General features: G+C 39.5%; 1 protein-coding gene and 1 long non-coding RNA gene across 2 annotated transcripts in view; both read right to left on the bottom strand.

Moving 5' to 3' along the window:
- LOC309440178 overlaps positions 1–22,497 on the bottom strand; it is a 40,378-nt gene that overhangs the window by 13,255 nt on the left and 4,626 nt on the right. The gene's annotated exons all lie outside the window — the stretch shown is intronic.
- ZNF281 (zinc finger protein 281) lies at positions 17,215–22,269 on the bottom strand. Its single transcript, XM_082054409.1, has one exon. The coding sequence runs from the start codon at positions 22,019–22,021 to the stop codon at positions 19,391–19,393; it is 2,631 nt and encodes an 876-aa protein (XP_081910535.1). The 5' UTR covers positions 22,022–22,269; the 3' UTR covers positions 17,215–19,390.

Below are 22,497 nucleotides of genomic sequence, written 5' to 3' on the forward strand. Positions count from 1 at the left end.
CCCATGACAGAGGAAAAGAAGAAATCACCCTTCTCTGTGTGTTAAAGGTCGTAATAACAGTGGGAACAGCAGAGAAAGCAAAGACAAGAACTATTAACAGATGGCGATTCAGGGTAGGAAAAAGGTAAGTGGAAGGAAGCAGAAAGCAAGGAGGCAAGAAGCGATGCAGAGAAAGACTGAGGGTACTCTCAAATTCTGCATTTGAAAACCTACAAATTTACTACAAATGCATTAAATCTGAAGAAAAAAAAATCAGTTTAAGACATATATCAAAACCAATTTTCAAGGATTCTTCTAGATATCAAAGCATCAAATAACAATCTAATAATGCTTTTATTGATATTAATAATTAATGTTAATGTCCAATTAATATATGCTCCTTTTTTTCCCCTTCTTCTAAGTACCACGAGATTTACTCAATATTTAGGCTCCAATTTGCCCCTTGCAAATCTCGACCTTCTCTGCAAAGAGATCAAAACGTTGATCTCTTTTCTGAGAAAGATTTCAAACGAAATTGTTCAATTGCACTAAGTATTTTTAAGAGCTAAGTATCCTCCTCTCTGTTCTAATTTGAGACTATGTTGTTTCTTTGTTATATTTAACTCAGTCCATGCTAATTTAGGCTATACGTACTTGTTTGAAAAACTTTTTTTGCCCTTCCTTTTCAGAACAGCACTGAAAGGAACTATCACCTTTAAAAGAAAAATCTTTCTGATGACTGAAAGTTCTACAACATTGGTTATGCAAATCAACACTAAATATACTTGGTATATTTACACTTTGTGAAATATTTGTTATTCCTTTACTATATTTTCCCTGCACTGAAGAAATTGTCAAAAACAGTTTTGGTGCAAATGACTTCCAGTTAGCATCCCTGAGAACTGTAAACTCATCTTCCAATGCAACCTGGTTTTAACTCTTATTTCACTGCTTAATTGAAACAGCCATAAAACGATCAGATGCTCCTGAAAGAGCTTCCACCTAAGATGATGGAAATCAGTCCTATGTTTTAATTACATTTATTTTTATTAGAATTAATGAAATATAAAAATCTTAAGTGCAAACTAGCATCACATTTCCACTATTAAGAGAACATTTTCAAGGTTGGAAGGAAATCAGAAACACTAGCAGCACCAGAACTTCACCAATTAGTATTCAGAGTATGTGAATATACATTTATCTTCAATTGCAGCTACTACCTTATGCTGTCATATGAAACTTTCAGTATATATTCCCTGCATCTACTGTTCTGAGCCCAACAAATGCCTCATAGTTTTGTCGTGTTTCATACAATTGTAGATGCTTTGTAAATCTTTGCAAGGAAGGAAAAGAAAGACTAGAAATATGAAGCAGCTGAGTGTCATTGAACAGATATCCAAAAGAAAAAAAAGCATTGCATTTTCTCACTCAGTGAAATTTAATTTTGTGTGTACCTGCCAGCCTAAGAGGAATGGGAAGGGAGGCAAGGTTTGAGTGACTTTTCTGCAGTTACTTTGCATCCTTAAAAATGTTTATTATACAAAACATACACCATACTTGCTTTTACTTTTCAGCTTCTGTTTAGGATTCAATATACTATACTTAAATCTTTATGGTTTCTTATGCTCCGCCACATAGCTATTTGCCACATCCACATTTGACTCCTTTGGGCATTCCCATAAAGCCAGAAGGGAATTTCTTCTTCAAGCAAGTGGTTTTTAATGTAGCTAAATCTTGCATGAGTAGCTTTGAAAGTCTGCCCTATAATACACTGACATAAAAGAGCATAGTAATAGCTGATTGACAAGCAGCTTGAAGGAAGTGAGAAAGACAGAGAAAATATATAAACAATACTTTGCCAATTGTGGAGTAATAATAGTAACATATTGTAGTAAACATAAGTTTATTTCCCAGGAAAAAACATTTTCCATCTATTCTCTTCAGTTTTAAGCCATTTACTTCTAAATAAGACTGTGTTTTATTTTTAACACTCACACACAATATTTCCAGTAGGTGTGTTCTTGGCATACAATGATAATCAAGTGCTTCATTTCAGATGCCTTTGTGTCAGACATTTTTTCCATTTCCTTTAAAAAGTAAGCAGCATAACAGTATCTGATAATCACTCACTCAAGACACTGTTTGAATTACAAACAATGAAAACCATTTAAACCTAAATGGCACCTTTCCTTCACAGGGCTATTATCTGGGATGAGGAAACAACAGAAATAGGAGAAGGCTCTTCCAAACACAGCCCATCTCTTCTAGAGATGTAGGAGCGCTCTTGCAAAAGGGAGGAACGACATGAAGCAGACAGATCTCATCCCACGATCCTACTCTGGCAAAAAAAGCCGGGCAGTTCTGTGTTAGAAAAGCGGTTAGAGAATCGTCACAGAGCACGAGGAGAAGAGCGCCCTTGTTTTTGTTCCTCCGTAAATGCACAATTTTAGAATTATGCAGCCAAAAGAAGAGCAGAATCATTGCATATACTTTCTCCCTGTTTTTGCAAATGTTCTTCTTCTTTGAAACCTAGAAGGCCTTTCAGATGCTCAAGGTCTCTCTCTTTGGGGAAAAAATTAATGCAATGAAGTGGCACAATCCAGGGGCAAAAGAGGCTCTTCTGCAACATGGCTGTCACTGCCCGGGGGACTTGGGAACATCATCAGGACACAGGACTTGCAACACGGACTCAAAGCAGTAACACATCTCAGAGGTTGCACATCAAAAGAAGAAATGGCCATAGCTTTAGCTCACATTAAGCGTACGTGATGGTAGTTATTGCCACTAGGAATATAATGGAATTAAAGCCACTGAAGTTTAACCAGCATTGCTAGTAGATGAAATTCCAGAGATTTATCTGTCAACACCACAAAAAATAATTCCATGGCTTTGCTTCTCATCTTGCTAGAGTGCCCTCAAACAGCAAAACTAAGGTAACATTAGTGTCTTGTTTCCATTAAGCAACATTAAATGCTCCTACTTCCTCCCCTTTTAGCAAAAATAGAATACCTCATGCTAATAGATCTCATTGAGGAGAACAAGAGCAAAGCAGCTGGGCAAAATAATGAGTTGAGAAACATATTCCCCTCTTCCAGGTCCCTTACTCAAGCCTACACATGGTTGTGATTCCAGCCCCCTACTCCCCCCGTCACACATACATAGTTTCTATTAATAAGAAGAATCTATGTCTGTTAATAGCTTGTATAAAGCACATTTCATTCGATGAATCCTTTTATCAATAGACAATTCCACAAGGTATAGAAATTTCCAAATTCTACATGGCACAACTCTTTTACTTATAAACTCTTTCTTAAGCTACCAAATCTACTTTGCTCAAAATAGTTAAGACCTTGGGTCAAGGAGACAGTGGCATTAGCACTCAACAGAAAATGTGCTTCTCTACACTAAAATAGCCACTTAAGCAAGAATGTGGAAATGATTTATCTTGCAATGTTTGAAGTTGGATCTTCACCTCAGCTATGTCATGACTGCACAATCAGTCAGAGGAAGACTGTTACACTCTCATACAAAGAAAAGGATATTCAACTCTTCACTATGAGTATCTAACAAGTAATATTACCTTTCAGAAAATAAGAAAAAGCATAAATATTAGCTGGTGGAAACATTCACATTTATAACATTGGACTATAGAGACCTTCAGTGTTCCAGTCCCCAAATATAAATCTGTGTTTAGCAACAGAAAGGTAATGCAATTTTACTGAAAGCTGATTCATTTAAATAAAGCTGTCTTTGTAATACTAGATATTGCAGTGCTAAATTAGCATAAGATAACCAGAAAAATATCAAACTCAAAACTTAAATTGAAGCTTATTAATAAAGTCTTGTAAATGGAATGAGATTTTGAGGCAAGAAAACAGCCAGGTAATTTTGATTTGGGGTTCAGTGATAATGTTTATGCATTCAATATTCTTTAACAGCTGTATGACCTACAGGCAATTTTAAAAGTAGATGACTATAAAAGGCTTTCCAATTATGCACATTCAATTCTGCTAATTCACCTAACAATTTGCAGGATCAGACCCCGCAGAACAACCAGAGATATAACGAGTCCAACAAGATCACTAAATTATGCAACTGTGAGACTCTTTTTTTAACCAGTGTACCTATTTTCCAGAGACTTAATTACCTTTAGAAATCCCATTCCCTAAGAAATCAATTAAGCTGTTAATGTGAAATAAGTAGTTGTCATAACTATGGACACAAGTGCCTCTACCGGAACTGAGAAAGCTGCCAACTTGCAGAGATCTGGTTCCACAATCTATTTTGCCTCCACAACTTTTACCAATGTAGTGTGTAAAATAAAACTCAAGCATTGTACTCTTAAAGAACTAGAAAGTTAATGTTTCTCACATTTATGGATATTCTCTCAGCAAGAATACCAGGATACAAAGGAATAATGGAGAAATTAGGGAATTTTAGCCAAAAAGTATGTTCGTTTTCTTTCTTTTGACCTGTCAAAATTGTGCATGCCCTCAGAAACAGTGAAATTCAGTTGGTCTTTACTTGTCCAGTACTTCAAGATTTCAGTCATTTTTCAGACAAGAAGCAGCATAGTAATAATGATAGCACGATCATCACCATATTCCTAACCTGTACACAAAAAAGGCCAGGTACAATCTATTCTACACTTGAACAGCAGTATTTTTGAGAACTCACAGTATTCCTAATTTTAATAATATAAATATGAAAAAAAATAGGTCTATACATTATAAATGAGGATGGCACAGATTTTCTTCTTGTCAGAAGTGAAAAATTTGTGTATACACCAAGCAGTGATACTCAGCTTTCAAAAGGTCAACTGCAAATGAAGGTCTCTGCCATTTCCTCCCTTTTATATGAATTTAGCAAAAAGACAATGTCATCAGTTAGAAACAAGAGTCATTATAACTGAAATAATTATTTCCTAGCATACAATACATCATTACACATGTTTATATCACAGTGATGTCACGTATAAATTAAATTATTGACATTTGTTTTGAAGGGAGTATCCAAAACCATAAATACTGCTTTTAAACTGAATGTATCAGAGAAAGTACTAACGGTATGATACGGAGGGACACAAATGCATGGGCCAGAGGCAACTCCATTCTGAAGGCACAGAAAATATGCCAGCAGACTTGACCTCCTGACCTGAAGTTCTAGATAGAGTACAACAAAAGAAAATGAACAATCAGCAATTAAACTAATGGGAAAAAATGGAAAAACATGTTGACGATCAATTTAAATTGAGTTTGTCACAGAATAACACTAGCCCTGTCCTTTTCAATGCCCCCACACACACCTATGCCAGGGTAAGTATTTTGGTAGGCCTCAGAGAATGGGATGAAGAGTGTGATTTATGCGAAAAATGAGCCTTCTTTTTTTTCTGGAGAGAACAAGCAACCAAGGGCTGCAGAAGGTAGGCTGGCTTCCCTCAGTAATAGTGCCACCTTAGAGTATTCAAGATGAAGCCTCAGAACACAAGACCACTGATGGTGCAAAAAGCCTAAATAAAATCCCTCACACTATTACTTCTTTCATCACAAAAAAGGTAGAATGAGAAAAAAAAACCAACATGTCCTACCAAGCTTATGTACAGTACTCTTACACTCTGCACCAATCAATGAGACAGTGCTTATGACCAACTGAAAAGTTTATACGTCGTTGTATAGGATGAACTGCTTTAGGTTATGATAAAAATTTAAATTGAACTAAACAACAACAGCTTTCCTGTGCTCAATCTGCAATATGAGAAGGTTATTCCTATTTAGCCTAAAATAGATAACTGCTCCACTTAAGCTAAGTTCATCTGGTTTAGCTCAAAGTAAGTTTGTGAAAGTTTTATTAAAATGTTTTTAAAATAAATAAATATAACTGACAATCATCTTTATTCATTGAGAAGAGACTGTGCAAGCATTTAATTCATTATCTAGAAGCTGCAGGTACGCTTCTCAAAACTACTGTTCAGTATTGCCTGCAGTTTGAGAGTGGTTCATGAATGCAATACTACCAATTTAACATACAAACCTGAACTATTTCTGGGGGCAGGTTCTACCAGAAGGGGAAAGTGTCTTTCTTACATATCCTTTATAAAGGTCCAATTACTTTAAATAAGGATAAGGAGAATTAATTTGGTATTTACTTTATATACAGAGTTTAGAAAAGTCAAATGCTTGCTAGAATGAAATATCCTGCTAAAATTCTCCATTGCAAATGAAAAAAAAACTGGTTTTGGAGGGACAACAGAACCAGCAAGTCACATCCTGCTGGGACTTCCAGATATATAACCAAACAACTTGCTTGTAGTGCAGCTCATTCCATTAAATAGCCTTCAGAAGGAGCAGATGTCTGATGGATTATTGTATTATAACTGGATAATTTGCAGCACTAGCTCATCTATAGGAATATAGAACTTGCAACATCAGATAAACTAGCTATTGTATCTGGTCATATAACTTGCCTGAGGCAATGCAATTCCTGATGCTTCAATAGGAGTTGAAAAAAGTCCAGTCCATCTTCATTGCCTTTAATATTATTTCAACTGGTATACTACAATAGTGTATGGTTTGCCTCCTAAAATGTCACCTAAAAAACCTTTCAAGATCTTGTCAGTAGCTTGCGATTGCAAAGCTGATCACTCAGGCTGACATTTTCATCAACCATACTTGACACTGTCAGATTCTTTCTGTGCACACATGTGCATGAAAATAAATACATACAGTGGTTATCCAGAAAGCTCTGCTCATTTCTAAGAAGAATGCTAATGAAAAATACATTGTCTTATCTATTAAAAGAGAAAAGCGGGGTGGGGGGTTGGGGCTTTTTCTTTGGAAATCTCTGGTACTCCCAAAGACAACTGAGTTTCAATAGGAAGGTATCCTTTGTGTCAAGGGTTTATTTTTAAGAAAAATCTACTTAAATTTATCCATGTAATATGAATTACTGAGAAACCATAGTTGGGCCTGTTCCTCCAGTATCCTAGAATATATGCATCCTGCCCTGCCAAGTGGGGTAAAACCAAACTACCCATGTAAAGGCCAGCTGTAACAGTTCAGTATCATGACAGCAGTAAGACATCCAGCTTGCAAGCAAATACCAATCCTCTGCATCTCATGCAGAAGAAATGAAATCTATCTGCAGACAAAAGGAAACAGCACAGAAGGACAACGCATCTAGTGAACTGGAACAGGAGGGAAGAATAGAACGTGTAGCCGGGTGCAGAAACTGGTCAGGCAAGGAATGCAGGAACAGCAATAATGAGATTAGGACAGAAGATGAAGGGTACACACAAAAGATGATGGAATTAGCGAAGCAGAAGTCACAAGAGAGACAAAGACGTGTAGAGCAGCGAGATCTGAATGAGACAGCTGTGGTATTTGCTTACCAAGTTAAGAACTGCACTAAGAGAAGCAGGACTGGAACAAGGTAGAAGGAACAAGGGTCAAGTCCAAGATAACAAGTAAGAGTTCATCTGTTAGAGTTACTGCTTCCTGGTGAACAATAAAGATCAAAATAACCAAGTACATAATTGTATCAGCATCTACCCATGAAAACAACTAGCAAATGATGTTTTCTCCACTGTTCCTGTTCCATGGAGGGTAACAACCAGCTACTATCATCAGTTACTCTGCCAGCTCAAACAACAATGGTCCTCGTCATCCAAGGGCTTCAGACCTGCTGCTGAACTACAAGTACATTAATAGAAAGTCCACCTTGCACCATCTTGCCTGTTTTCTCAGCTTGCTATCTTAAAAAAAAAAAAAACCCCACAACAAAACAAACAAAACTGAGCCGCCAACAACAACGCCCCCCAAAAAAACAAACAAAAAAAAACCAACAACAAAAAACAACACCACCACCCACACCAGGAAAAACATACACAGAAAAACCATGAAAGGATATCAAGATTACAACTTGAAGCAATAAATTTGTCCTGCGGCTAGCTGTTCAATATTTTCTGACAAACTCCCTAAATTCAGTAACTACAAACTCACAACATATGGATAAAGGGTTGGCTTTTCATGTTATTAGAGCAAAAAGTTTCGTAAAAATCAATAATCACAGAGTTCAGCAATAATATGGTTTTGCATCTCAAAGAGGATAGAATCCTCTAACACTTAAGTGGGACATTAGTCCAGTACCTACCCTTTAAAAAAAATATAACATCTTCCTATTGCAACATCCCAGAGAACCAGAGATTTTCACATAAATTTTTTAGTGCATTTACATTATGTATCCTTGATAAACTAAATATACAGAATATGCAGTGAAGAGGGTTTAAAAGCACGAAAAACATATCTTTAAGCATAAACCAACAAAGACTTACTCTTTATAGAAGCCAGAAAAGTTGAAGATAGAAATATTGAGTTAGTCCAAACAATACACACTGATAAAAACCCAAGGACTGTGATGAAATCAAGTCTAACAAACAAAAGAACTGTAGAGCACAGAAATGAAAGGCCTATAAAGCTGGTATGCCAGAAAATGTTAACCTCAGTTAAAAGTCATTACTTAAAACTAGTACTACAATAGGTGCCTGAGAAGTACGAAACTTCACATTATCATTGACAACTCTTTTACCACATGGAAACCCGGGATCCACTGCAACATCGTTTCGCATTACTGCCTTGATCCCGGAAAACAGCCAGACCAGACCCACCAAAGAAGACCCAAATTACATTGCTGTAATATCCAGCTTTGATTAAACCTTGAAAAACATCTGGAATACAAAACTTATGTTCCCGCTGACAGCCATTCACTATATACATTTTAATCCCCATGTTTTTTAATAATTTCTTGCTTTCTGTAAAAAAAAAAAATCTGGCTCAACCAGTCAAGACAACCTTTTGCAACGACCAAGCCTGTGACCAGAACAACAGCTAACAGCAATGCCTGAAACAGCCTAATGCTGTTACAACTTATCAACAGACTGATAAGATAATGCTCTGTGCCTGCCTTTCTCCAGCAGAAAGATTTCAAGTTAAAGTCTGAACCAAAACCAGAAGCTGCATTCTCCCTACTTTGCTTTTTTTCTCCTGCATGAGCTCTGAGCAAGAGCAGCTTCCAGCCCGCCCATTTAAGCAAACTTTGGGGGAGAAGAGGAAAAAAGCCATTACCATCTCTCATGTCATATACATGAGTGTCAGCTAGATGTTTCCTTACAGTGACCTTCTACAGTTAACAAGAAAGGAAAGAAGGAAAGTTATGAAAATATAAAGAAGCAAACAGGATTTTATTTCAAAATGGTTTTGCTATCTTTTCTTCTTGATCTTTAATAAAAGACTAGGGAAGACTTGTCATGGAAAATGCCTGCAAGTTAAAGCAGACTCAAGCAAGTGTCCAAGCTAAATATCTGGAACAACATTTAACTGCTTAACTCTGCATGGTCATTCAGTTCCCAACAACATCTTCAATTCTCTAGCCCAGGGCTGTCAAACTCATTTTCACCAGGGGCCACATCAGCCTTGTGGTTGCCTTATAAATATAACTACATTTATATAGTCCTAAAATTACATTCGGCCCTGTGAAAGCAACTGTGAGGCTGATGTGGCCCCTGGTGAAAATGAGTTTGACACCCCTGCTCCAGCCCTTTTGTTCCATTAAACAATGCACTTTCAGACACACCATTTTATCACTTTCTAGACACAAATACTGTCTCCTCAGGACAAAATCTGTTGTTGCTGTTTGGCATAGTCCAGTGATCAGACAAAACTATAACAGAATCACAGAACTGTTGATGTTGGGAAGGATTTCTTTAGGTCATCTTGTCCAAATCCCCTGTTCAATCCAGGTCAGCTAGAGCAGGCTGTCCAGGACCATGTCCACTCAGGCTTTAAATATCTCCACAGATAGAAACTCCACAACCTCTCTGCCAACTCATTCTTGTGTTTGATAACACTATCAGTAAAAAAGTGTTTTCTTGTTCTCAGAATTTCATGTGTTTTAACTTGTGCCCGTTGCCTCTTGTTCTGTCAGTGACCACTATTGCAAAGAGTCTGTCTCCCTCATCTTCACTCTTTCCCATTAGGTATTTGTACGCATGGATATACCCCTGAGCCTTGTCTCCTCCAGTGTGAACACTCCCAGCTCTCTCAGCCTCTCCTAATATGAGACTCCAGGCCCTTAACCATCTTTGTGGCACTGTGCTGGACTCAGTCTAGTAAGTCTGTCTCTTATGCTGGGGAGCCCAGGATGGAGCCTTACCAGTGCTGAGGAGATTAGGACACCTTCCTCAACCACTGGCAACGCTCCTCCTGACGCATCCCAGGACACTGTTAGCCTTTTTTGCCACGAGGGCACACAGCTGGCTTTTGGTGAACTTGTTGTCCACCAGGACCCCAAAGCCCCTCTCAGCAAAGCTGCTTTCCAGCCTGTTGGCCCCCAGCACATACCGACATGCAGGGTTATTCCTTCCTAGATGCAGGACTGAGCATTTCACTTTGCTGAACTTCATGAGATTCCCATCAGCCCACTTCTGCAGCGTGCTAAATGCTAGGCATGGCAGTTTGCAGGTTTTGTTTCATATTAGCACATTAAGGTAAAAAAGTAGAAATCATTGGTTTCCCTTAACTTTGCTAGCACGTGCAGAAACTGCACAGCACTTGATTTTCACTAAGACTTTACCTCACTTCTTAGCACACATTTCTGCTGGAAAAAAATAAAAACGTTTCCCCTTTCCATCCCCCAGAAAATTTGTCATGAAGTCACAAAAAATAAAAGGATCGGTTATCAAATTAGTCAGGTCCTAGCTTATAAAGTAAGCCAGATCCGTTTATATGATATTAGTGTAGTTTTCCTGGAATATGTTTTAAAGACTTATTAATGGTAACTGCTGTTTCTCTCCTGTATGTCACATAGCTCTGAAATAACATATGCATACCCTAAACCTGTATTTTCTTTTTACTTTTTTTTTTCTCTCTGAACAGCCATCCTTTTGATGAAGCATATTCCCAAAGAGGCACACTCCCGAAGTACGTGATTCAGGTGCTCACCCAGGTTGTGGCCTTATGGGAGTAGAATTTGCCATCATCAAGGAAACAACCTGCCCTTCAAAGAACATGTAGTCAGGTCCTTGGGGAAAAAAAAAAGTCCAACAACCTATTTTTTTCCTCCTTTACAGGATTTATATATATATATAAAATTATCTGATCATAGAGAACCAGTTCTACAGATACAACTTCTTACAAAAGAGAACAAATCTCTGTTCGTTACCTCCACTGCATACTTTAGAGTTTGCTGTGCTACACAGGCCTCTCCTCTACACGAGACAGCACAATTCAGATTGACATTGCTGAAACCTTGAGAAAGTCCTAAACCAGCAGGTAGTGCCATTATTTAAGAACGACAGATGATTTTCTATGGCTAAGGAAAATTGCTGAGCACTGCAATTCAAAAACCTCTGCTAAAGTTGGATGGAGCAACAGGGTCCCCCATTAGGAGACAGCCACAACATTTATGTGCTTTCTGCAAAATGCTTTGCTTTTTTCTACAGGCTACCAAGAAAGCAACACAGTGCATCACAAGCCTTCAGATATACATAAAAGTGGAAAGTTAATGATGAAGATTTGCAATTTTCCTAGATTCAAAATTATAAGAAGCTACTGATAATTTTAAATGCCTCATGGCTGTGCATCCAAAAATCAAAACAGGCTGTTACAGAGCACCTCAAGAAACCAGAAGGCCCTTTACTAGTCATATGGCCCCTCTACTTTCATTCTTTTCCCATCTCCTTGCCACACATCATTCCTGTAACAATATCTATATTGAGAAAGAACTCCATGCTATTTCTAGATTTTGCAAACTGACAATTTACAATACGTTTTCTAATCTTTTGATTTTGTTCACTGATGGGAGAAGGAGGATCCTCTGTTTCATTTGTGTCCTTTCTGGCGGAGAAATAATAAAAAAAAAGAACAGCTCTTTGAGAAGCTTGTGTCAGCTTCATTGTCAAGACAAAGGTCACTGCATTCCTATTCATGATGACCTACAACTGTACCCATTTAAAGACTTCATTATGCTATATTAGAGGGACCTCTTTCTCAGAGGTTTTAATTTAGCTGCATTGTGAGAAGAACAAAACACACAAGCATCAGAATATGGTGTCAGAAATAGGAAAAACTGATTATTTCAGCTACCAGTAGTCTTATTCAATTTGCCATCCTAGTTAAGATGGCATATGTGAAATATTACTTCCAGAATCATGTAAAACAAAATATGGAACTACTTTTATTCTCAAGTGCCTCTATAAACTCCAAAATAAATAATCAAATTCTGTGTACATACAAAATTGATTGTGATGTCTCCAAAAATTCAATTCCAACATCTTAAGCTGGGCAATTGGTTTAAGCCTCATCTCTCCAGACTAGTATTAAGTAACTATTATAGAAGTAAACTTGAAAAGAAGTTATAGTTAAGAATGCTCACGCAACAAACTTTAAATCATCTACACATTTCATACAGACTTAAATCTACACTAAGACAACCAGATGTACATGTTTAACTCTAGGGTTTGATGGCCCAAGAACAAGATTGCTTCACAAAATTTGACTGAGCTTTCTAAGGTTGACAAATTTCTAAAGTTAAACAGGTTGAACATTTTTAGTAACACATGTCCATTGATTACTGTTGAATAACCTTCTGGACCAAAGCTGGCCAGACCTGAAATGGCAGAATTTTGGCACAGACATCTGCATTTCATTTTCACTAAGTGAATCAATACTTGGAAATGGCAGGTCCTCAAAAACACCTCCATATTCTAAGAAATGAAGCTTGCTGGACAGTCTCTCTCACAAATCATTGACCACAGCCTAGTTGCAAAAGAAAGGCCACATTCCCTCCACCAAGACTGTGATTGCCCACTGCCTCTTAAGACACGATGGGCCAGGAGTGACTATGAATAAATATGTTATCAGCAAGCTGGTCAAATTCCAAGCAGATAGCTAACACAATATAAATGCCCTCTTCGGCTGCATAAGCTAATCCTTATCAGTCTCACTTTCCAGTATTATCAACCACTTTCTAAGATATTTTTCCATTTTGTTTAATAGATAAGAAGAGCCATAGGGATATTTTACCCACTATAATTTAAAACACTTCAGCAAAACATGCAAGAAGTTTTATTACACATCAATATATTTCCCCTTTATACGAAAGTAAAATAAAGTGACTCTAAATGTCACTCATGGAGTTGCATATGGATTTCTTTGTAAATTCTGCTCTTCAAAATAGGTCTCAGCCTGGTTTTATTCCCACTCAGCTAAGAACGTAAGAGCATCCAAAAAAACCTCCCAGCTGTGAGATTTCTTTCCCCTCCAGAAAAAGATATTCAGAATCTTTTTGAGCAGACTGAACCATCCTTACCATCACCAGTATAATTTCTGGCCATTTGCCAGCACCCACACGCATCACATCCCAGCCAAGACTCCAACCTCCTGACCACTGGGAACAAGAGTACAGGCAGACAGAGAAGTATGCACTGTAAAGAGAAATTGTAAGATTAAAAACAACCAGTCTTTTGGCTTTTGAGAAAAATCAAGATGAAATCTCTTTTGGCAACAGCACAAAGTAAAAGGTTCCTTCTCAACAAGAACACACAATATTCTGAATGGTAATAACCTAGCTTTAGATAAAGCAGGGTTTAGCATCAAAGGTGCCACGTGATGCTACAGAACATCCGATGCTTGCTGCAGATCCTGCATAATAATCATTACATGCCTCATTAGATCACAGAATGTTTTGATATTTGTAGCACTAAATAAGAGACTTTTAAAAATACATTATAAGATAAACTAAAATAATCAAAGAAACATTCTTAAATTAGTTCTTAATTCTTTCTTCAAGTCTGGCTTGATAATATTTTATCAAATTTCATACCAAGTCCCCAAGTACACAGGCAGCTTTCTAGTGCAGCATCATACTATTACCTAGAACAGCCTTGGGTTTAAAATTACCAAATTCAATAGAAATCTTTAAAAAAGTACCAATAGTAACGAAATAGTACAAATAGTACAATATACAAAAACATAAATTACTATAACCATTATGAATCAAGCATTATAAGTTTAAAAACCAGCAGAACTAAATCTTCCTTTTAATCCTCAACTCACCCCATTCTCATGTGCTTATGACAGACTATTTACATGATGACACTGTTTTTTCCAAGCAACACTGCCTTGATGTTCATATCCACAGTGAACCGGATAACAACACTTGGAGAACGAAGCAGGACTAAGCTTAACGAGGCTGCTATCTGCAGAACCCGGTTTCATATGTTACAGATACCAGATTTACAGTGAACACAAGAAAATAGAAAAGACAACCTAGTGACTGAAGCTCCTGCTTATCACCTTAGAGAATCAAATTACCACACAACTCTTCCCCACAGCTTCTGCTTGATTCTAGACAATCAGCTATTCCACATTTACTAAGCCAGTAACTCTTGCTGAATTTCTCTCCACACACAGTCTGAAACAGCAGGGGTCTTATACCAAGGAACTCGACTTCAATCAGTGCCAATGAGATGAAATTCCAGTACCTATCCTGTCAGGTCATAAGTATCAAAAGGAAACGAGGCATCCAAAAGTAAACTTTTAGCATCAGTATCTATAAATCCCATGAGATTAGAGTAACAGTATAAGAATACGAAAAAAATTGTTTGCATTTGTTACATAGCCAGACATGACCATTTCTGAGAAAACAAATACTGAAATAAATCTGTGTTTTAGCTGCAAGTGGAAAAGAGGACATAATAAATGTTTTGAACAACATGGATAACAAGCTATATCACAGCTGTTCATTTGGTAAACAGGGTATATATATCCTGTGTTCCAAAATGCTGTGCACAATACTATACTTTATTTTCTCAAGTGTTTGTACAGAAAAAAAGAATTGCACAAAAGTCACCTTAGAAGAATACTATAAGTGAAGACACTACAGTTTATATAAGAAGCCAGAAAACAAACTCCAGTCCGAGAATATGCAACATAGACCCTCATATAGGACATAGCAGAAGAAATTACCCCTTGGACTAACATCCCAAACAACTGTAACAGCCTGATCCACTATTCTGGAGGGGTCACCTTTGGACATATACCCACCAAAATTTTAAATCTCTGAATGTAAACACATTTTCAAAAACTCTTAACTGATTATTATCAGGTTTTCAAGAACAGTGATTCAACCAGGGACACACATCAACCTGAAGTCCTGTCTCAGGGAGGGATGATTCTAACTTGGTTTTAAAGCAGCATGGGATGAAAAGGCCAGTGGAACAAGAAAGTTTTCCTCATTAATTGTATTTTAGGAAATACATGAGCAATTTTTGCAGAAGTTTCCCAGAGAAGATAGTGTGTGGAGTGCAAGACAGACAAAGCCTGAAAAACTCCAGCCCTAATGGTTAAAGCTGGTAGTCAGCAGGGGCTGAAAACAGAATGTTGCATTTTAAACTGACCTGACTCCCTTCAATACACACAATAAAAAACAGTGAGGTAGTAACTTACACATTCTCATGTGTGTCTTCTCAGGTATAACAAACACTTCCATAATCACAACTGCAACTTAGCATGAAAAACACTGATTTCTAGTTGGTGGGGGAAAAAAGCAGAAGCATCCTTCAGACAAATACAGTTTTCATGCATATAACCGGGGGCAGGGTGTGGGGGGGAGAGAACAAACAATGGAAACAACAAAAACACACTAATGGTATACACTGACTTATTACAATATCTTCTCAAGGTCTCCATGAGGCATCAGGCAGCTTTTCTTCATCACCAGTCCATAAATCTGAAATTGTGATCTCACTTCACACCTTTTTTTTTTTAATTCTCCTTTCATTTCACCAGTCTCTTACTCTAAAATTTCACCCATCACCCACAAGTCTGTGTCCAATTCAAGTAATTCAGGAACTACTACAAATTTTACCTAACTCTTCCAGATCATCTGCAGGCATGTCAGACATACACGTTTAGTGGCTTGGGGCAGACAGACACATCCACAATTCAGGGTACAGTAATGCACTTGTTCCAAAGCAAAAAAACGTGCTATGTGAGCTACCACAATAAGAAGTTTATGTACAATTTTCCATCATCATTTACATCAGTTTTTCTTTATACTCCTGTTAGTGGTAAGAAACAGGTTATCATTCTCCTCCCATAATTCCTCTAAAAACAACAAAACTAAACCAGGAATGAAAGTGGAAAAAAATTCAAAGGCCATTTTGCTTTCCTTTCTCCTGCCCTGCCATATCCCTAAAGATTTAGTCCACGTGGGTTACGACCACTTATTACATAATTCTTTCTAATATCTAGCAGGCAAAGCCATACCCCAATTTCTATGCATTTTACCATATCCTTAACCTTCATTATTTAAAGACAAATAAACTTGAACTCCATATTAATTTAGGAAAAAGTCTAGCTCTATTTAGAAACATTTTTGAATGACGGCTGAGCTGCAGGAAGACCATACAAAATTCCAATAATTTCCCCATCAGGTTTTCTAAATGGTTCCTAGCAATGTTCTCAATATTAAACACTTAGCATCTTCAATATTTACTTTGGAAAGTGTTCTGCTTTTCAACATGCCAACGATTTTTCTCTTGTCCATGCCATTGCCTTGATTCAAATTGTTGTCTTCTCTTCTTCAGCACTCTACTTTTCAACAATTTTGAGACTTTCTGCACTGCTACTCTCATATTCACATGCAAAGCTGAAGAAAAATACAGATCAAGGAAGCCTGCAAACTATCTTCAGATTATCTAAAATGCTTTTAAATATTTTGTTATAAAACTATTTTTACTAGGCTTTCCTTATAATACAGAAGTTAGAACAGGAAGAAAAAAGAGAACAAAAAAAAAAAAAAAGAGAGAATTTTCTAAGATCTTTACTTTGAAAAAAATTGTATTTTATGTGTCATTCTGGATTTCCAGCAATTACAAAATGTCTCTGAAGTTAACAATAGGCAATTTATTTATTTTTAACCAAAATCATATATGAAAAGACACAGATGAGCTTGTACCAACATTTTAACTGTTAGTTTTTGCCTTGGAAGCTATAAGTGTGAGATAGGGCCACTGTTTCTAAACTAGTGCACTCAAGGTTATCTGGCCCGAAAACAAACTGAAGGAAGAAAACAAGTGAAAACATGCCAGTAAGTTATACTATTTCTTCTCAAAATTTAATTTCATAATGTTTCCTTAATTGGTTCTCAGGAGTGTGACTGGATAATAGAAGTGATATCTTTATGATTTTGTGAATAATGGGTTTTATTAGTATTAAGTTAAAGCAAACAGCCAGAACAATACATATGCAACTTCTACTACACACAATATAAAGAATGTAAATTATAAACTCTGTAAAACAAAAGAAAAGGTACTGAAAAAGTCAACACAGTGGTTACGGACTATTTCATCCCTGATAACAGGCTGGGTTCTGTGTTTAGAAAACAGTTGTTGTTTGCTTATTTAAACTGAAATAGGGTGAAATACATAATCAAGTATAAAGAAAAAGTTAATGGAGTTACACGGATTCTATGAGAACAAACTCTAGATTAGTAAGAAAAAAAATAGTAGATAGTTCAGCTAGTAAAAGAGATTACAAGTGGGCTCAGGTTTCAATTTTTAGTGGTGAGGGACAACGGGAGAAATTATCCAGGATTTTTGTAACAATTCGTTTAATAATACACCACTTTCATAACAGAAGTGTTTTACACTTGCACAATGTTAATAACTTCATTATACATGGAAGCCTGCAATAGGCTGATTACACAATAAGACTGCAAACAACCACTGGTACCTTCCTGACATCAGAAGAGTACGTAAGACTGAAACATCACCAAGAGTACATAAAAAACCATCAGCATAAACATCACCAAAATTACGTTAAAAAACTAATCAAAAAATACATTTTCAAAAAGTGGTTTCGAGCAGTGCCACTGCCTTTCAGCAGCTTTGAATGGCCACCAGTATTTCTAGCAGGTTTCCGTGGCTCCACAGGCATTAATCAGGATTCACATATAATAAATAATGTACCACAAAATATACATAAAGTAAGGCAATAATTCCAAAGAGAAGTTCTGTTGATATTAACAAGCCTCTCAAGTTCTACTTTTGCAGTTGACATCATCACCAGAAGCCTTTGAGGGAACTGCAGCCTTAGGCTGTGCAGCACTGACCCGTGGCACAGCCCACACCCACAGAGAGCCCCAGTGGCAGCACGGGTGCGCTGTGGGCAAGGGGCCATGTCAGCCCAGCCTGACGCAGGACAGGGGCCTCCCTATGTACAATTGGGAGTATATTATTTCTTATCGCATGTGGAAACCTTGACATGATTCTAAAACATGTGGGTGTTTACTGTTCATAATCTGATGTCATAAGACACCAGGAAGTACATAATAAGATATGCACTTTCTGGAATGTAAATCTTTTAAAATGCTAGCTATTAAGTTGGGGGGAAGAGACTGAGTAGGGAAGAAGAACAAGAAAAGGTATAAAGTAAGGGGGGGAAAAACCCAAGATCAAGTCTGGAAGAATTAGGAGTACAACAAAAGAGAGGGAACCTTGTACATTAAAAGAATGTGGAAAATGGGAAGAGCAAGAGACTGACGTTTTTGAACCATGTATAATAATTGTATCCCAAAAGCATACCTGGTTTGAGACTGCAGTTTCAAGTTGGGGTTCTAACGACACGAACCACACGTGCACATTTTGTTCACATGGTTTGTGTCAACAGAATCTCTTTATGGAATTACAGTCTTACACGGGAGTTCTGGGGACATTATTGTTTATATTAAAGCTACCATTCTGGGCTCTTAGTACAGACCCAAGAATATTTGCTCCACCTGCCTGGAATGAGCATCACCTGGAAGAACAGGAGTACTTTAAAAACAATAAGATTTAGGTAGCAAAATTCTTTCAGATCAGCCCAGACATAAAAGACAGCAATTTGAAATGTCATAGATCCCTTCCTCAAAAAGCTGAGATATATTTGTCACTACCTGTAAATTGGAAGTTCCAGTACACTAGTGGTGCATAGAATTCCCATGCTCCGTTACACTTTCCTGAGAGTAAAGCAATTAGAATAAACCTTAGTCCTAGGAACAAAGTTAATTTTTTGCATTTTAAACTTTTGGGCTATTCCCTGACAATCTATATAATGTAAATCTGACTGCTAAACATTGTCACTTGAAAAAAAACACTATTTTCATCTATTGATTTTTGATTAAAAACCATAATAAACAGATCTAAAAAAAAAAAAAAAATCACGCTAACAAAATAAACTAAATATGAAAAGTTGCATTGAAAGGGCATGTTACATTATTCTTAATAGGACCGTGTAGAAACATTCCAATGGCAGTGTTGTCAAAGTAAAACAAAATTACATTAAAAAGACCCCACAGCCCGGTCACAGTTGGGACCTTACCTGTAACTCTGGCTGGTTGGGGTTTTTACTCTTGTACTACATGGCTCACTTACATCAGACATCATATTTGTATACCCTGAGAAATCTGACACTGAAGTCCTTACTCTATGGTCCACTTCTCCATTAGAGTTAGTGATAAAAGTCATTGGCACCCTGCTGCCCGACTTAAACTGAGAACCAAACGCTTGTGCAAAGTTCTCGATCTGGTAGGTTGCTCTAGGCTCTATGTCCTTCTGAGGATCTATCTGGCTAGTTAACTCCTGAGATGGGATCTGAAAGCTCGTTGAGGATTCCAAGTTTTTCTGTTCCTTCTGGCCGGTCAGTTTCTGAGATGTTGACTGGTAGTTAGATGAAGTCTCTAAGTTTTTCTGCGGATCAATGAGATCATCCAGCTCTTGAGAAGGAGTCAACTGTTGATGCGTAGCCTCCAAAGCAGACAAATAAAAGCCCGGTTGAGATCCAAGCAACATCCCAAATGGAGGTTTTGGCAACGCAGTCGGCAATACTGAGGTAACAGATTGGCTGAAGCCACACTCAAGTGGAGATGTAGTGTAAATCTGTTTGTCTTGAAACAGAGTGTGGTTATGGAGAGTCGAAGACAAGCTAACAAACTGGAAACTGGGTCCAAAAGCAAAACCAGTGCTATTGGTTGTTCTTTCAAAGGCTTGTTGGAGGTATTTTGAGTATTCTTGCAACATGCTTGCCTTATCATTTGAAACTGTTTGAGAGTTAGGGCTCAAGTTTTCCTCCTGAACCATGTCTGAATGTTCTCCTGAGGTGTGCAAGTCCACACGCTGTTCAGTTATACTGAAAGGATCTTCTTTCTGGCCTTCTGATTTGTGAGAGTACTGGTCCAAAAGGCTCTGTAAGACTTCATCAGGAATACCAGACTTGTCATGGCAAGACTTTATTTCGCTATTTAAAGATGCTGAGTCAATAAGAGATAAGGGAGCTTCATTATCCATAACACCTGGAGACTGGATGACGGACTGCTGGGAAGTCATGTGTCCGACATTAATTGAAAAGGCACTGTTACTGCTTGCAGTTTGTAAGTATCTTCTTTTCTTTGAAAACTGCATGGCATCATCATAATTGCTACTTATTTGACCTGGTTTACCACCTGTACTTTGGAGAAGGCCAATAGTTTCTACACCAGTATTGGCTACTAAGCCTAGAGAGCTGCTCTGTTTCCCAGATAGTGGTTTTTGCCCCAAAATATCAGGCAGCGGTGATACAAAATTAAGGTAATTTTTATCTGCCTGTTTTCTGCTTCCTTTTTTCAAGACCAATTTTGGCACCTTTTTCTGAATTTCTTCTACACCCGTGCCAACTAGACCACCACTGGAAGACACAATAGGAAGATCAACTGCATAATTTGGCATGGCCACATTACTTGCAACTTGAGATTCAGTTACTTTGCTGCTACACTTATTTCCTTTGTTTTCAGTGGATACACTTTTTGTTTTACTTTTTCTCCTTGAGGAACTTGTATTTCCCTGAGACAACGCAGCCAAGCTACCCATGTTATTTGATGACCCAGGCTCCATTCCAGCACCTGATTTACCTATGGCTTCACCACATGTTCTTCTGTGCTTCAACAGTCTATCAGTCCTTGAAAAATACTGCTGACAAGTGTCACATTTGTATGGCTTTTCTCCACTATGCGTCCTCTTGTGTCTTTCCATGTGGTACTTCTGGATGAACTTCATACTACACTGGTCGCACCCAAAAGGCTTCTCCCTACTGTGGATCTTCTCATGTCTCTGCAGCAAGTACTTCTGGATGAAACCCATGCTGCACTGGCTGCACTGGAAAGGCCTCTCCCCAGTGTGAATGAGCACATGCCTGCGCAAGTGGTAGGAGCTCCTGAAGGCAGCGCTGCAGTGTTCGCAAACGTGAGGTTTCTGACTGGGGGACGCAATGGCACCTTCTGCATCTCCCACCAGGGGGGGTTTGGATGAAGCACTTGGCTTCCGCTTGGCTTTGATTCCCTGAGTTTCTGGCTTTGGCCTCTTTGCCTTCTTGACCTGGGTATCATGCTTTGGCTCACTGGAGCTCCCAGGGGCACCCTCGCCTCTGCCACTCAGTAACAGGTCTCGGTGGGGATGCTGGTGGAGGTGGTGAAGAAGGCTGAGGTCCTGAATCACACTCTGTCCAGTTCCTTCCCCACTGCTGCTGCCCAGGCCGGGGGGCCTCTCCTCCCCTGCTCCCCCAAAGAGCCCCCCGTAGTGATGATGGTGCTGTGGCTGCTCCTCTTCCTCCTGCTCGCTGGGCTTCTCTTGCTTGATGCTCACTAGGGACTGCAGAAAGCCCCAGGGGCTCCTCTGTGAGGAGGAGGGAACGGAGGGGAAAGCACCCGCTGGCTCCTTCTTAAAAGTCATGTCCTGAGGGGGAGGAGGCGCCGGGGGCTCGGCCGCCGCCGTGGAGGAAGCGGCGGCGGAGGCCGGAGGTAACACGCACTGCGGGGGGTGCTGGGCCGCCGGGGGGGGCGCGGCCGCCCGGGTGAAGCTGGTGACCGGAGGCAGGCGGTGGTTGAACATAACCATGCCGGGAGGGAAGGTGGGCTCCATGGCCGCCGCCCTCTTGCTGCTGCCGCCGCCGCCGAGGAAGCCGCTGCCGAGTTTCATCCCCCGGGAAGGCGGGCCGGGGAGGAGGCGCGGCCCAGAGGGGCTGCGGGACCCGCCGCCCGCCCGCCGGACACCGCTCGCTGCCTCGCTGGCGGGCGCCCGGTCAGGGGCTGGCTCCCGCGGCGGCCCGGCGGCCGCTGCCCGGGCGCATCGCCGCCACCCCCACCCGCGCCGACGGGCGGCCCCCGGCCCGGGCTGCACTTACGGCTCCCGCCGCCGCCTCCAGTTAAAAATAACGCCGCGTCCGCTCCACAATGGAATTAGCAGCCCCTGCGCCCCGCACTGCACATGCGCGGCGCGCGGCACGCTGGGTACGGCCCGGCCGGCCGGGCAGCCAGCGGCGGGCAGCGCGCAGGCGCGACGGCCCCCGCCCGCCGGTCCTTTCGCGTGGCGCGGGGAGGGCGCCGCCGCCGAGGGCCGGGGCCCGGCCCGCCCCCGAACCGTGCCGCGGCGCGCCCGGGGCGGGGGCGGCAGTG

This window comes from Streptopelia decaocto, assembly GCF_964273445.1.
Source record: "Streptopelia decaocto genome assembly, chromosome: 5".
Taxonomy (NCBI): Eukaryota; Metazoa; Chordata; class Aves; order Columbiformes; family Columbidae; genus Streptopelia; species Streptopelia decaocto.

What these genes read in the sequence shown, in the direction of transcription:
- ZNF281 (XM_082054409.1), bottom strand. Translation starts at nt 22,021, where the DNA reads ATGAAACTCGGCAGCGGCTTCCTCGGCGGCGGCGGCAGCAGCAAGAGG.